The following is a 12,375-nucleotide window of genomic DNA, read 5'->3' as shown; positions in this document are numbered from 1 at the left end:
CAGGGAGATGAATGTGTTCTTCCTCCTCTTCGTCTAAAGCTTGATCTCTCCCCTCTCCCTCATGACTGTGTGTCCACATTATTGGAAGTGTTCTTACATTATTTATGATATTATAATGTTTATTATAATTATAGTTATAATTCATTATATTTATTTATTTCATTTTATATAGTGTTATAATCACTGAGGGGAAATACCTCGAAGACTGCACGTCACTCTGCCTCCCATTGTTCTAACTTGCATGATTACAGGCCCCGGGTGTGTGTGATTGTTTCAGAGGCCTTCACATACACACGTATGTACGCATGTTTAGCCTGTAAAGTATGGGGTGTAAAGGTCATTTCCACAAGGGGATTATTAAAGTGAATTTCTTTCACTTTCTTTCTTCTCTTGTTTTCGTCTTCTGTCTCTGTAATGATTCCGTATCCTCAAATCGTGAAAAGATCTGACTCCACTCCGTATTAGCAATGCTAACGCCACAAAAAATACCGTCTGTGATTCTTTCCTCACACTGTTGTTTTCCCAGGAAGATATCACTTTATTGTCATGCGTTGACCTTCAACACGTCTCACTGCACCCACTGTGGAAGGAGTGTGGGCAGCTGTAGATGTTTTGTCTCACGTCATTTGGTTTGGATTGGACATGAAACCTCATTCACGGACTGCTCTCCTATCCTGTTATGTTACTCATTGTAGAGATACCGTGTGTGTGCAGAGGGGGGTGACCAACTGACTGATCAAGGCAGTGAATGGAAAAGTGGAACAGTGCCACACTGATGGTTACTACCAGCAAGACAGCCCAGAAAGGAACTGACTGTCCCAGAGAGACGTTAGTAGCCCAAGAGTCTCAAACTGCACAAACTGTGTGTGTGTGTGTGTGTGTGTGTGTGTGTGTGTGTGTGTGTGTGTGTGTGTGTGTGTGTGTGTGTGTGTGTGTGTACAGGCCCCTGAAACAAACACACAAACCACGGGTCTTTTAGTGTGCAATTTTATACAGTGTGAAGTAGAGCGATGGGCAGCTACTTTGTGGTGTGCCCAAGTGAGCAGCTTGTAGGGGGGGACGGTATCTTCCTCAAGGGCACCTCGGCCACCCCCAAGAAAACGTCTGTGTCAAAGTGGAGAAGCCGTCTCGGAATGGGGGGGTGGTCTGTGACGTCTTTCGGCGATTTGCAATCAGGTCCTTTTGAAACTCCTCAGAAGAACAAGTCAGTAGATTGACCCCGGTGAAGGGGCTCAGGCCGATGACCGCCATTAGCATATAAGGGCTTGGTGAAACATGCATTTCAACAACCCCCCTTTGACACCCTTTGGTACTCCCAACGACCATCGTTGATGAGCCAGACTGGTCTTGCCGATGGTCGTTGGAATATGAATAGAAATGACAACACCCCACGGAGGTTAGGAGCAGAGACGAGACCAGCCATCATTAGAAGCCTCGTGGAATAGAGGAGAAACTGTGTTTATCTGTCAATCTAGTAAGATTCATGCCTGTGTTGGAAGACTCCAGAGATGTCGTAGGCAGTACGTAATGGCCCAAACTGTGTGGAAGGGCCGCCATCAAAATATTATAATAGAATATGACAGTAATACATTAACAATGAAGTCTTTGAGGTTACACTCTTCCACACTAACCAGACACAGCTTCAGTTGACAGACTTTTTTATTTTAAAAGAGCACCTTCAAGTGACAATGTCATATTCTGTTCCTTTCAGCCTCAATCACATATACAATATATACAATGACATTATCATAAAAATACTCACAGGTCTCCTGATTAAGTTTTTGTGTTGCTCTTTTTTTTAAAAAGTATTTACAACAACAAAAAACTTAGGAAGCTGTCATATATATATGTATGTGTGTGTCTGTGTGTGTGTGTGTGTGTGTGTGTGTGTGTGTGTGTGTGTGTGTGTGTGGGTGTGTGTGTGTGTGTGTGTGTGTGTGGGTGTGTGTGTGTGTGTGTGCATATAAAGCAAAGAAGAAAAAAAAACCCAAGCAATTTCAATAACACATAGGTCAAATTTTCCTGACCTTTTTCCAATAATTTAGGAGAAGTCCAGTCTTATAGGTTTGATATACTGAGTCCATTTTCCCCAAATTTTGTAAAATCTGGCCTTTTGAACTTTGAGGGAGTATGACAGCAGCTCCATTTCATAAATTTCATAAATAATATCAATCCATTCATGTATAGTGGGGACAAGGGGTTTCAGACAGTTCCTTATGGTAACTTTTTTATTCTTCCATCCATCAAGATGAATTTCTCCCATATAAACTGCAACAAAGGTAAAAGGGATACTGACTCCAAATATATTGTTAACATGTCTGTAAGATAAGTTGTTAGACCTTTAGAAGCCCAAATCTTAAATCCACCATCACATCTGTTCGGGATGAATGTGGTGTCATAAGCACACCATCGCAGCACTTTAATGGAATCATTTAAATCGCAAGTTTTCAGTTTCCTGCCAGGTTCTTAATAGTCTATCTTTTTCAATGTCTTTCCAACGTGCTGAATAAACTGGGGTACTTAAGCAAACCAGTGGACTCAACTGAGCTGCTAAAAAATAGTCTTTCAAGGAGGGGAGACCCATACCTCCACTCTCTTTGCTTAGTTGTAAGGTCTTTAACTTGATCCTGGGTTTTTTCCCTTGCCATAAATACCTGGATATCAACACTTCCCATTCCTTGAATTGTTCGGTTGGTATTAATACTGGAAGGTTTTGGAAAAGATAAAGCAATCTGGGCTGTATATTCATTTTGATGGATTCCACCCTGGAACTTAAACTCAAGAAAGGGATAACATTCCAACACAAAATATCTGATTTCTACTGGGAATTTAAGGGGTTATAATTCAAGTCAAACAATTTTGTGATATCCTTTGTTAGGTTTACCCCTAGGTATCCAATTGATTCCGCGTCCCATTTCATTTTGTACTTGCTTCTGATGTGATTAGATGGGTTATAGATAAAGGTGATTATCTGTGTTTTTTGTATACTAAGTTTATATCTTGAGTACAACCCATATTGTTCTAACAGTTCCATCAGTTTTGGAAGTGACTGCACAGGTTGTGATAGATATATCAGCAAATTGGCCAATTTATTTTCTCCTGATGGCATATTTATTCCTCCAATATCTGTATTTTGTCTGATCCATTGGGCCAAAGGTTCCATAAATAAAGAAGAGGAGAGGGGAGGAGCCACAGCCTTGTCTCGTTCCTCTTTCAAGGATAAATGGATTAGAAAGGTGACCATTAACTTTTATTTTTGCAGACGGTTTATCATATAGGGCTTCAAATACTTCAATAATAGATTTATGAAAACCAAACTTTTCTCAGACTTTATACCAAAAGGACCACCTGACCGAATCAAAAGCCTTTTCGGCATCCAGACTAATGATGGCTGCTTCTATTCCTTGTTTAGAAATCTGATCTATTACATGCAAAGTTCTCCTAATGTCATCCTGCGTTTGTCTTTGTCTTACAAAGCCATTTTGGTCAAAATGAATTAGTTCTGGTCATGTTTTCAATTAATTTGGACAGGATAGTTGTAATTAATTTATAATCTGTATTCAACACACTAATTGATCGATAATTGCTGCAGTCCAACTTATCTTTTCCATCCTTTGACAATACAGAAATAATGGCATGTCTCCAGGAGGCCGGAATTTATTTCTTCAACACCCAATTGAAAGATCTCAATAATACTGGAGTCAGTGTTCCTTTCATAGTCCTGTACCACTCAGAGGTAAATCCATCTGCGCCCGGCCACTTTCCTGTTTTCAGTTCACTTATTACTGCATTTAATTCTCCTACTTTTATTTCAGACAAGTTTGTCATCTTGTTCGTTGGTGACGGTTGGTAAATTAAGAGTGGTTAAAAATGAATCAATCTGAAGGTCATTATTCATTTTTGGTTGGGAGTACAATGATTTATAATACATTTCAAAACTTTGCTGAATTCTCTCAGTATTTGTGTCAATGTTCCCCGAGTAAGGATTTATTATTTTGTACAAGGAATTGTCTGCTTATTGTCTACGTAATCTGTAAGAGAGGAGTTTGAGAGATTTTCCACCGGCTTCAAAATAACGTTGTTTTGTAAATAACAGCATTTTCTGTATTTCTAAGGTATTGATTCCATGTATTTCCTTTTTTATATTATTCATTTTCTTAATTCAGAGTCTCTACATGGTCTCTTTGTAATTCCTTTAATTTCCCTTCTAAATTAACAAGCCTTTCTCTTCTGAGTTTCTTTTCATATGACGAGATAGCTATTATTTTCCCTCTGAGTACTGCTTTAAGCCCATCCCAGAGCACACATGGTGTCACCTCCCCGTTATCGTTCAGCTCTAGATATGCTTTAATTTCCTTTCTAATTTTTTCCTTAATTTGTGGGTTAATGATCTTGGTTCATTATCTAGATTTATTGACAAGTAGATGGGACTATGGACAGATAAGGTAATCGGACCGATATTACTTTGTCCTATTCTGTGAAAGTCTTTGCCAAAGGTGAAAAAGTAGTCTATTCTGGAGTAAACTGCATGAGGTGAGGAGAAGTGGGTAAAATCTCCTCCAGAAGGGTACGTTTCTCTCCAAACATCGACCATTCCCACTTCTTTCATCAAAGCATTTACTTTCTTACTGATAACCCTTGAATCAGACTTTCCATTAGAGGAGTCTAATCTGGGATTCAATCGAATGTTGAAGTCCCCTCCACAGATTAAAGTGCCCTGGCTTTTTGTAGTCATCATTTCAAATATGTTCTTATAAAATAACCAGTCACTTCCCGGGGGTATATAGACATTCAGGAGGGTTATTAAAGCTCCATTAGCTCTCCCACTAACCAAAACAAACCTTCCTTCCATATCCCTAATATCTGACGCATGTTCATATTTAACTTGACCAGATATCAATACGGCCACTCCCCTGCGGCGCCCTGATCTATGAGAAGATGAATAAATGTATTTAAAACCCATTTTATTTAGCTTATTATGCTCTGTATCACTCAAATGTGTTTCCTGTAGGAAAGCGATTTGAATTTCTTCTTTTTTGTAATTTGGACAAAATTTTCCCTCTTTTGATTGGACTATGTATACCGCTGACATTAAAAGAGGCTACTTTTAAAGTTTTACCTTGCATAAGGGTAAACGAAAGTCCATCTCTGTATACTTCCTAGGAAATCTCCCCCTCCCTGAAGGAACTGACAGGGAGTGGACATAGAAAAGAAATACTAAACCATAAAGAAAAAAATAAACAGTATAACAAAATTATGTATGACTTCCACTTCAGAGCTCTTTGTTGTGACCCTACAGTCTCTAGGGGAGGCCCCTCCCTGAAGCCAGAAGAGGGGGCCCATTTAAGATAGCTGCGCTGAATTGCCCCCCACTGCCCCATGTAGTCTTACAGTTTCTAATTTAATATCTTTGTCCAGGTTGACCAGATATTAGCAACATTTCCCCATTTAGATGTAATTTTGTTGTATTTGTAACAACACCTGTCTGGGCCAACGGACATCTAAGGGCAAAAATGCTTGAAGGAGGGGGAAAATAAAGGGCGGGGGGTCATTTACCAGAAAACATGACCAGTCTTAATTTAAGTTGTTGGAGTAGCAGCCCGCCTGAAAGATTGTGGTCTCTCCTTGAAGTTCAGCTCTGGTCTGGAGTGGGGCGCGTCTCCCCTTCGCTCGCTGCTCCTCTCCCATGTCAGCTGTCGCAGTTTATCCATCAGAGACTCTGGAGGTTTGATGACCTCTACCGGGTATCCTCTGTGTGACATGTCCGTAGCCGCTTCATCGTAGATCTGGGTTTCATCGTTATATTAGACTTTAAGCCGCTCTGGATACAGAGTTTGGAACGGGATCTGGCGCTCCTTCAAGATCTTGCGTAGTTCTGCGTATGCCCTTCTTTTCTGAAGGATACGCGGTGCATAATCCCTGTCCAGGTTTGTCCGCCTCCCTTTCCAGGTAAAGCCCCTTTTCTGTGAGGCGGAATGAAGAACATTTTCCTTTGTTTTGAAGCTGAGGAATCTCACCAGGACAGATCTCGGCGCTGGTCCTCAGGTGGTTGTGGACTGAGCACACGGGGCTCTCTTCCCAGCTGCAGTGGCGTATCGTCAGGTATTTCGAGGTTTTCGCAGAGTAACTTCTCCACAATGAAGTCATGGATTGGAACTGCTTCCGGCTCCCTCAGCAACCCCATAGATCCGTATATTTTCCCATCTAGACCGGATGAAGAAAACCCACAGAACTCCATCAATCAAGGATCTGAAATAATATACATATTAACATTTGCAACATATGAAATTTACATATTCACATATTGTAAACACATTAACATATATATTATCAGACATTTACAGTTATATTTACACATCAAAAATATACACTACAGATTGAAGATTACATTGTTCATCCAGAATTACAATGTTTTGTTCTGTGAGTTCTGTGAGTTCTGTGAGTGGTCTGCTGGGAGGACTTCTGGTCGTAGACTGACGGCCGTGGGCAGGAAGGACCTGCGATAGCGTTCCATCACGCATCTCGGGTGAAGCAACCTATCGCTGAAGGAGCTCTCAGCCTCCTGAGCAGATAGTCTGCTCTGACCCTTTTTGTAGAGGGAGTGTTTGTACTCCAGTCCAAACTATCCAAGTGAATAAAGAAAAATAACATCAAACACAAGTTAGGACATTAACTTTGTTCAAAATGGTTTTGTCAAAGCTAAATGGCCTTAATTACTGCATTGTGGGAAATGTAGTTTTGGTCAAAGCACACTTTTGACCTATTTATTTTTAGACACTGCCCTTTTATGCTCTTGCAGGCCACATTTGGACCCCGGGCCTTGAGTTTGACACATGTGAGCTTTTCTTTAAATGTGCGTCTGCATAGCGCCGCCTTCTCAGAGTGAGTATCCAATCACAGGACACGTACATGTCAGGACAACGTGGGCTAATTAACAGGGGCTAGAAGGCCAACTCGTGATCTGATTGGCTATTGCATCTATCTACAGTATTAACTATGTGTTTCCTTTTGCTCACAGTGCAGGGAGACCTCCATTCTAGATTCTGAAGGTCCTGGGCAGATTTCATTCAACCTGGCAACACAAGCTAGCTGAATTCTGATTGGATAAAACCTCTCTAATCTAAAAATAGAAACACTGACCTAGTGTTGGCCTATGTCACATTATATCCCAATGTATAATCATATATTTATACATATATTTGAATATATTTAAGGAAAATGAATTAAAATATAATGAACTTTTATCATAAATATCATGATTTCTGGTTATGTTAGAAGAAGTATACTTTATTGATCCCCGCAAGGGAAAATTACATGGTCACTCAGGTTAGTTGACAGTATACAGGGCCTGTAAGCATGCAGTTAATAGATTCACATCAAACTACACACACATTGGGAGGCAGAGTGACGGGCAGCGGCTTTGGAACGCGCCCCAAATTGAGCTGCTTGTAGGGGGGACGGCAACTTGCTCAGGTGAGCTGACACCTCCCACCATCAGCTCACACTCCTGGTGACATCATGGCGGGAGCGGGATTTGATCCACCGATGGCTGGGGCGATCTGTCTACGAGACGTCTGCTCTACCGCTGAGCCACTGCCGCCCCAGAGAAGGCCTGCTGGCCCTGACCGCCCACCACTGGAGTATGGAGCTGTCCATATGTCACATATGATGGACAACACCAAAGGTGCAGAGCAAAAGGATGCACTGGAAAAACCTACATCAAGTGCATCAAGTGTAATAACTACCTCTGCATCCCAAAGAAGAAGAACTGCTTCGTGGAGTACCACAAACCAGAAAGAACCCAGAACGAACACACCAGGTGACTTAGATTCGGGCTGGAAGAAGAAATTATGTTAGGGGTCACTCCAAGACTCAAGCTGGGATCCACTGGCATAAAGGATGAGGCCATTGAACTTAACCTATAACGTTACCTTGGTCGAAGGTCATCTTTCTCAGGGAGGAACATTACTTGTACCAAAAACTAAGGTTCAGAAAAGTTCAGTTTTAAATGTACAACCCTAAATGTCAGAGTTCAGATGCAAACATGCAACTCTAAACGTGTTCATATTAATCATAACAGAGTCCCGATGTCCTCTGCCTAAGGATATACTATAAAACAAAACCCCCCAAAGATTTATGTGGTGTAAAAAAAAGGAATTCTCTGGGTCGCAGGACAAAACAGCAGGTGATTGTTGTACTGTACCTCAAATTTCAGTTCACACTGAACACCACCAAACCATCACCAAACAACCTCAAAAACCTGCTGCAGACAGTAAACAGTAAGAAATCTTAGGCACAATGAGTGACGTGTGATGGGTTATGTACGTATTATGTCTACAAGCACAATACGAGTGTTTGGCAGGTATTCACGCAAACGGCAAAGACTTTAGAGTCATTAATAATAAAAAATAAAACAGTGATTGAAAAAATGTGCATTTCCTTTTCTGCTTTCAGACAGACTTCACTGTTCTTTTGAACACAATATATACAAGTACTAAAGGAAACAAGTGCTACACTGTTTTTAATCGTGTGTAGAACGCAAGCGAACGTGACATTTTCACACGTTGCTTCTTAAGTGTAATGTTCTTGTATTATAATATAAGTTTTAATGACTAATGATGTTCAGATTTGACCCATTTCTCCATGTGAGGAAACAATTTTTTACTAAATGTATTTCCTGCGCAAACACAATGTTTAAGTCTAATATTTAATGTTTCAAAAATTCTAATAATTTTTAAAAAATTAAATATTAATGTTTAAAATATTAGTAGCAAGGAGAATTGGAAAAAAAACCCCAGTTCTTCTGTGACGTCACAGGCAGGTTTTTTTCAGAGCCGTTACTAAGCGATCGGATTGTGTTTAGAACAAAGATGGCTGCCCCGCCAACAGCCGCTGCTGTGGGTTCCACCGAATCCCTCTAGAACCCGCTGCTGTGGGTTCCACCGAATCCCTCTAGAACCCGCTGCAGATGTTATGACGTGGGCATCTTAACGCATTTTTAAAAAATGCAACTGAAGCATCTAAAGACGTTGTTGACGCCCCAGGTGAGTTCGGTGCCCGGATGTGTGACCGTTAGCGGTGACCGTTAGTTACCGTTTGTCAGTTGAACGAGCTGCCGAGCCGTAATGCCGCCACGTGGTTCGGCTGTAATCCACTCACGTCCACAAAACAGAGCGGAACGAGTGAGATAGCGTGAGCTAACGCTAGCTGTGGAGATGCTAGGCTAATGCTAGCTGCTGCTAACCGTGTCCCGGTCTTCCCAGGCGGCGGCCGCCAAGGTGTCGTGTCTGGCGTGGGCCCCGAGCGGCGGCCGGCTGGCGGTGTGCACCGTGGACCGGGTGGTGCTGCTGTACGACGAGCACGGGGAGAGGAGGGACAAGTTCTCCACCAAACCCCAGGACCCCAAGGTGTGTGGTCAGAGCGGTGACGACAACCTGCTCGTGACGTCACCTTTAGTGGAAATATCACAGCTGGTCGTGGGACACACTCAGATGTTAATGAATCAGATCCGGTGATTAAGTGGGAAGTCAGCCTGAAACATCCCGCGACACCCCTGAATTCAACATTTTATTATTAATAATAATAATAATAATAATAATAATAATAGACCTTTACCCTGACCTTCACGTTTTCCTGCCTCTGGCTTCCTGAAAATGTTGTTTTTTGTGTTGTGATCATGTCTGATCAGGTTTCAGAGATGTGTAAATAAAAAGGCCTAAAAGTGAACATTTAACCTTGACCTAGTTTTTCAAGGTCAAGGTTGTGATCTAATTCTCTTACCCTCCCCTCCCTGAATGTAACGCCTTTTGCTTCATCTTTCTATCTTATCCGGTTCATGAGATATTTGCAAAAAGAATAGTAAAAAAAACCAGTCAAGTTTATTGTCAGATGTACCATATATGCATGACATATGATGAAATTACAGTCCTCTCAGACCCACAGGCAGTAAAAAACACAAAAAAAACCCCCACTGTACAAAAGACCTACTTTTTCAAACTCATCTCATTTTTATCCCCGTTGCTGCCTGAGAAATGTGCTTTTAGTTTCCTCATTCTATCTGCAACGGTTGTGAAGATATTTGGTGGACGGACAGACGGACACACAAACACTGACGACTATAATACATCACCGCTTTGTGGCGTGACTCTAATCATCCATTTGATCTTTTGTCAGTGTGGAAAGAGTAGTTACGTCGTCACTGACATGGCCTTCTCACCTGACTCCACCAAAATCGCCATCGGCCAGTCTGACAACATCATCTTTGTGTACCGACTTGGAGAAGATTGGTAATGTTCATTGGCTTGTTCCATGCCTCGCTTATATTCATCATCATTTAATATTTTTTTATTTTAATCGATGTTATTCCCTCTCTCAGGGGCGAAAAGAAGTCAATTTGTAATAAATTTGTGCAGACAGTAAGTCAACAAAATGAAAAATGAACCTCAAACGTTTGAAACACTTATTTATGACTTGTTTTTTATGCGTCGGCTGCTTCATTGTTTTGCAGAGTCCTGTGATTAGCCTGCTTTGGCTTGCAGAGCATGCGATTGTCTATGGCTTAATGGATGGCAAAGTAAGTCAGCAAGAACATTCATCTTCATGTTACTGCTAAATCCGTTGTGTTTGAATGTGCTAATAGTGTGGTATCAGGTGCACACGCAGCAAGACAGGCTGTAGCAGTAGTCGTGATGAAAAATGTTCTGTTTTGTCTGTTCTCCAGGTCCGCCTCGCCAACACCCAGACCAACAAATCATCAGCTCTGTACGGCACCGACTCCTTCGTCGTGTCGCTGGCGTCGAAGTAAATACCACCCTTTATTGAGCTGAAAGACATAAAAACTGTAAAACAGCATTCCGACCCGCTCTCTCAAACGACCACTGATGTCATTTGTCTCTGTTCTGTAGTGTTTCTGCCACAGGCTTCCTGTCTGGCCATGCTGACGGGACCGTCGTTCGTTTCTTCCTCAAAGACGAAGCTGCAGAAGAGTCTCAGGTACTCGTTTTCACACACACACACGCACACACACACACACACACACACACACACACACACACACACACACACACACACACACACACACACACACACCGGAGTGTGTTGTCTTACACAGCTCTCTCCCTGACCTAGGGTAAGCTGTTGAAGCACCCTTGTCCACCTTATGCTCTGGCCTGGGGTGTACACAGCATCATGGTTGGTGGGTGCGACAAGAAGGTCGTAGCCTACACCAAGGAGGGTCGCGTCCTGCAGACCTTCGACTACACCCACGACTCCACGGAGAAGGAGTTCACCGTGGCGACCAGCAGCCCCACCGGACAGTCGGTCGTGTTCGGCAGCTACGATCGGTGAGGAGATGCCGTCTCAGATGTACGGACAATTCTGCAGCGCCTGTCTGCTCTAAGTAGCTCATTACTGTAGTTCATTTCTACAATGATGACGTGAGTTGAGTCCATGCTAACGTTTGTAGTACCCCAGATCTTTTGGGTAAGGTTCAGCTGGTTTGTCTCTTATGGTCCTCTCAGGCTGCGGGTCTTTAACTGGGCGCCCAGGAAAGGGGAGTGGCAGGAAGCCCAGCCCAAAGACATCCGTCACCTTTACACCATCACCAGCCTCTCGTGGAAGAAAGACGGATCACGCCTGTGCGCTGTAAATATCACACTCCTCTCATTATTTTGATCCATGATGTGAGCTTCGTATTCCTTACTGTCAGTTTGCCTCCTGTTGTACCCTCCAACCTGGTTTTAGATATTAGCTTCCTTCAGCAATGTGTGTGTGTGTGTGTGTGTGTGTGTGTGTGTGTGTGTGTGTGTGTGTGTGTGTTCACAGGGAACTGTGTGCGGCGGTGTGGAAATGTTTGACTGCTGCTTGCGTAGAATCATCTACAAGAGCAAGTTTGAGGTGACCTACGTGGGCCTGAGCCAGGTAGAGTTCTACACACGATTCAGAGAGAACACGTCACCTGGTGATGCTGATGTATGATGTAAACCAAAGTCACCCCATTGTTTGTTTCCAAATACAAGTTAAACAAAGGTGAAAGAATTTTTTTGGGCTTAGTTTTAGTCTTTTTTCCCCTCTTTGTCAGGATGTTAATGAACTGTTCAACCTCCGCCTCCAGGTGATCGTGAAGAACCTGTCAACAGGCAGACGTGTGATCCTGAAGTCCTACTACGGCTACGAGATAGAGGAAGTGAAAATCCTGGGCAGAGAACGCTACCTGGTGGCTCACACCTCCGACACGCTCCTGCTGGGCGACATGCTGACCAACAGACTGAGTGAGGTGGGACGTTACCCCCGACACGCTGACAGTGATCCCTAGAAACCAATGCACCATCCTGATGCGATGGGTATTAAAACTGCTGTGTGTTAGTGCTGATTCCA

The 12,375-nt window shown here is 42.6% G+C and overlaps 1 protein-coding gene across 2 annotated transcripts in view; it reads left to right on the top strand.

The window, feature by feature from the left end:
* Positions 1-8,874: 8,874 nt before the first annotated feature.
* The window catches only part of ift172 (intraflagellar transport 172), a 29,996-nt gene continuing 26,495 nt past the window's right edge, over positions 8,875-12,375 (top strand). For both annotated transcript variants that reach the window (XR_011038918.1, XM_068342089.1), the window contains exons 1-11: positions 8,875-9,044; positions 9,264-9,407; positions 10,174-10,286; positions 10,376-10,415; positions 10,508-10,573; positions 10,721-10,800; positions 10,905-10,992; positions 11,128-11,342; positions 11,520-11,643; positions 11,824-11,919; positions 12,113-12,274. Coding sequence is in view for 1 of the 2 variants with exons in the window: in XM_068342089.1 (XP_068198190.1) it covers positions 9,006-9,044; positions 9,264-9,407; positions 10,174-10,286; positions 10,376-10,415; positions 10,508-10,573; positions 10,721-10,800; positions 10,905-10,992; positions 11,128-11,342; positions 11,520-11,643; positions 11,824-11,919; positions 12,113-12,274 (1,167 nt within the window). In the remaining variant the exon portion in view is untranslated. The remainder of the gene's footprint in view (positions 9,045-9,263; positions 9,408-10,173; positions 10,287-10,375; positions 10,416-10,507; positions 10,574-10,720; positions 10,801-10,904; positions 10,993-11,127; positions 11,343-11,519; positions 11,644-11,823; positions 11,920-12,112; positions 12,275-12,375) is intronic.

Source organism: Antennarius striatus, chromosome 19, assembly GCF_040054535.1.
Source record: "Antennarius striatus isolate MH-2024 chromosome 19, ASM4005453v1, whole genome shotgun sequence".
In the NCBI taxonomy this organism is placed as follows: domain Eukaryota; kingdom Metazoa; phylum Chordata; class Actinopteri; order Lophiiformes; family Antennariidae; genus Antennarius; species Antennarius striatus.
The sequence above is the reverse complement of the archived record's forward strand: the minus strand, read 5'-3'. Positions and strand labels throughout refer to the sequence as shown.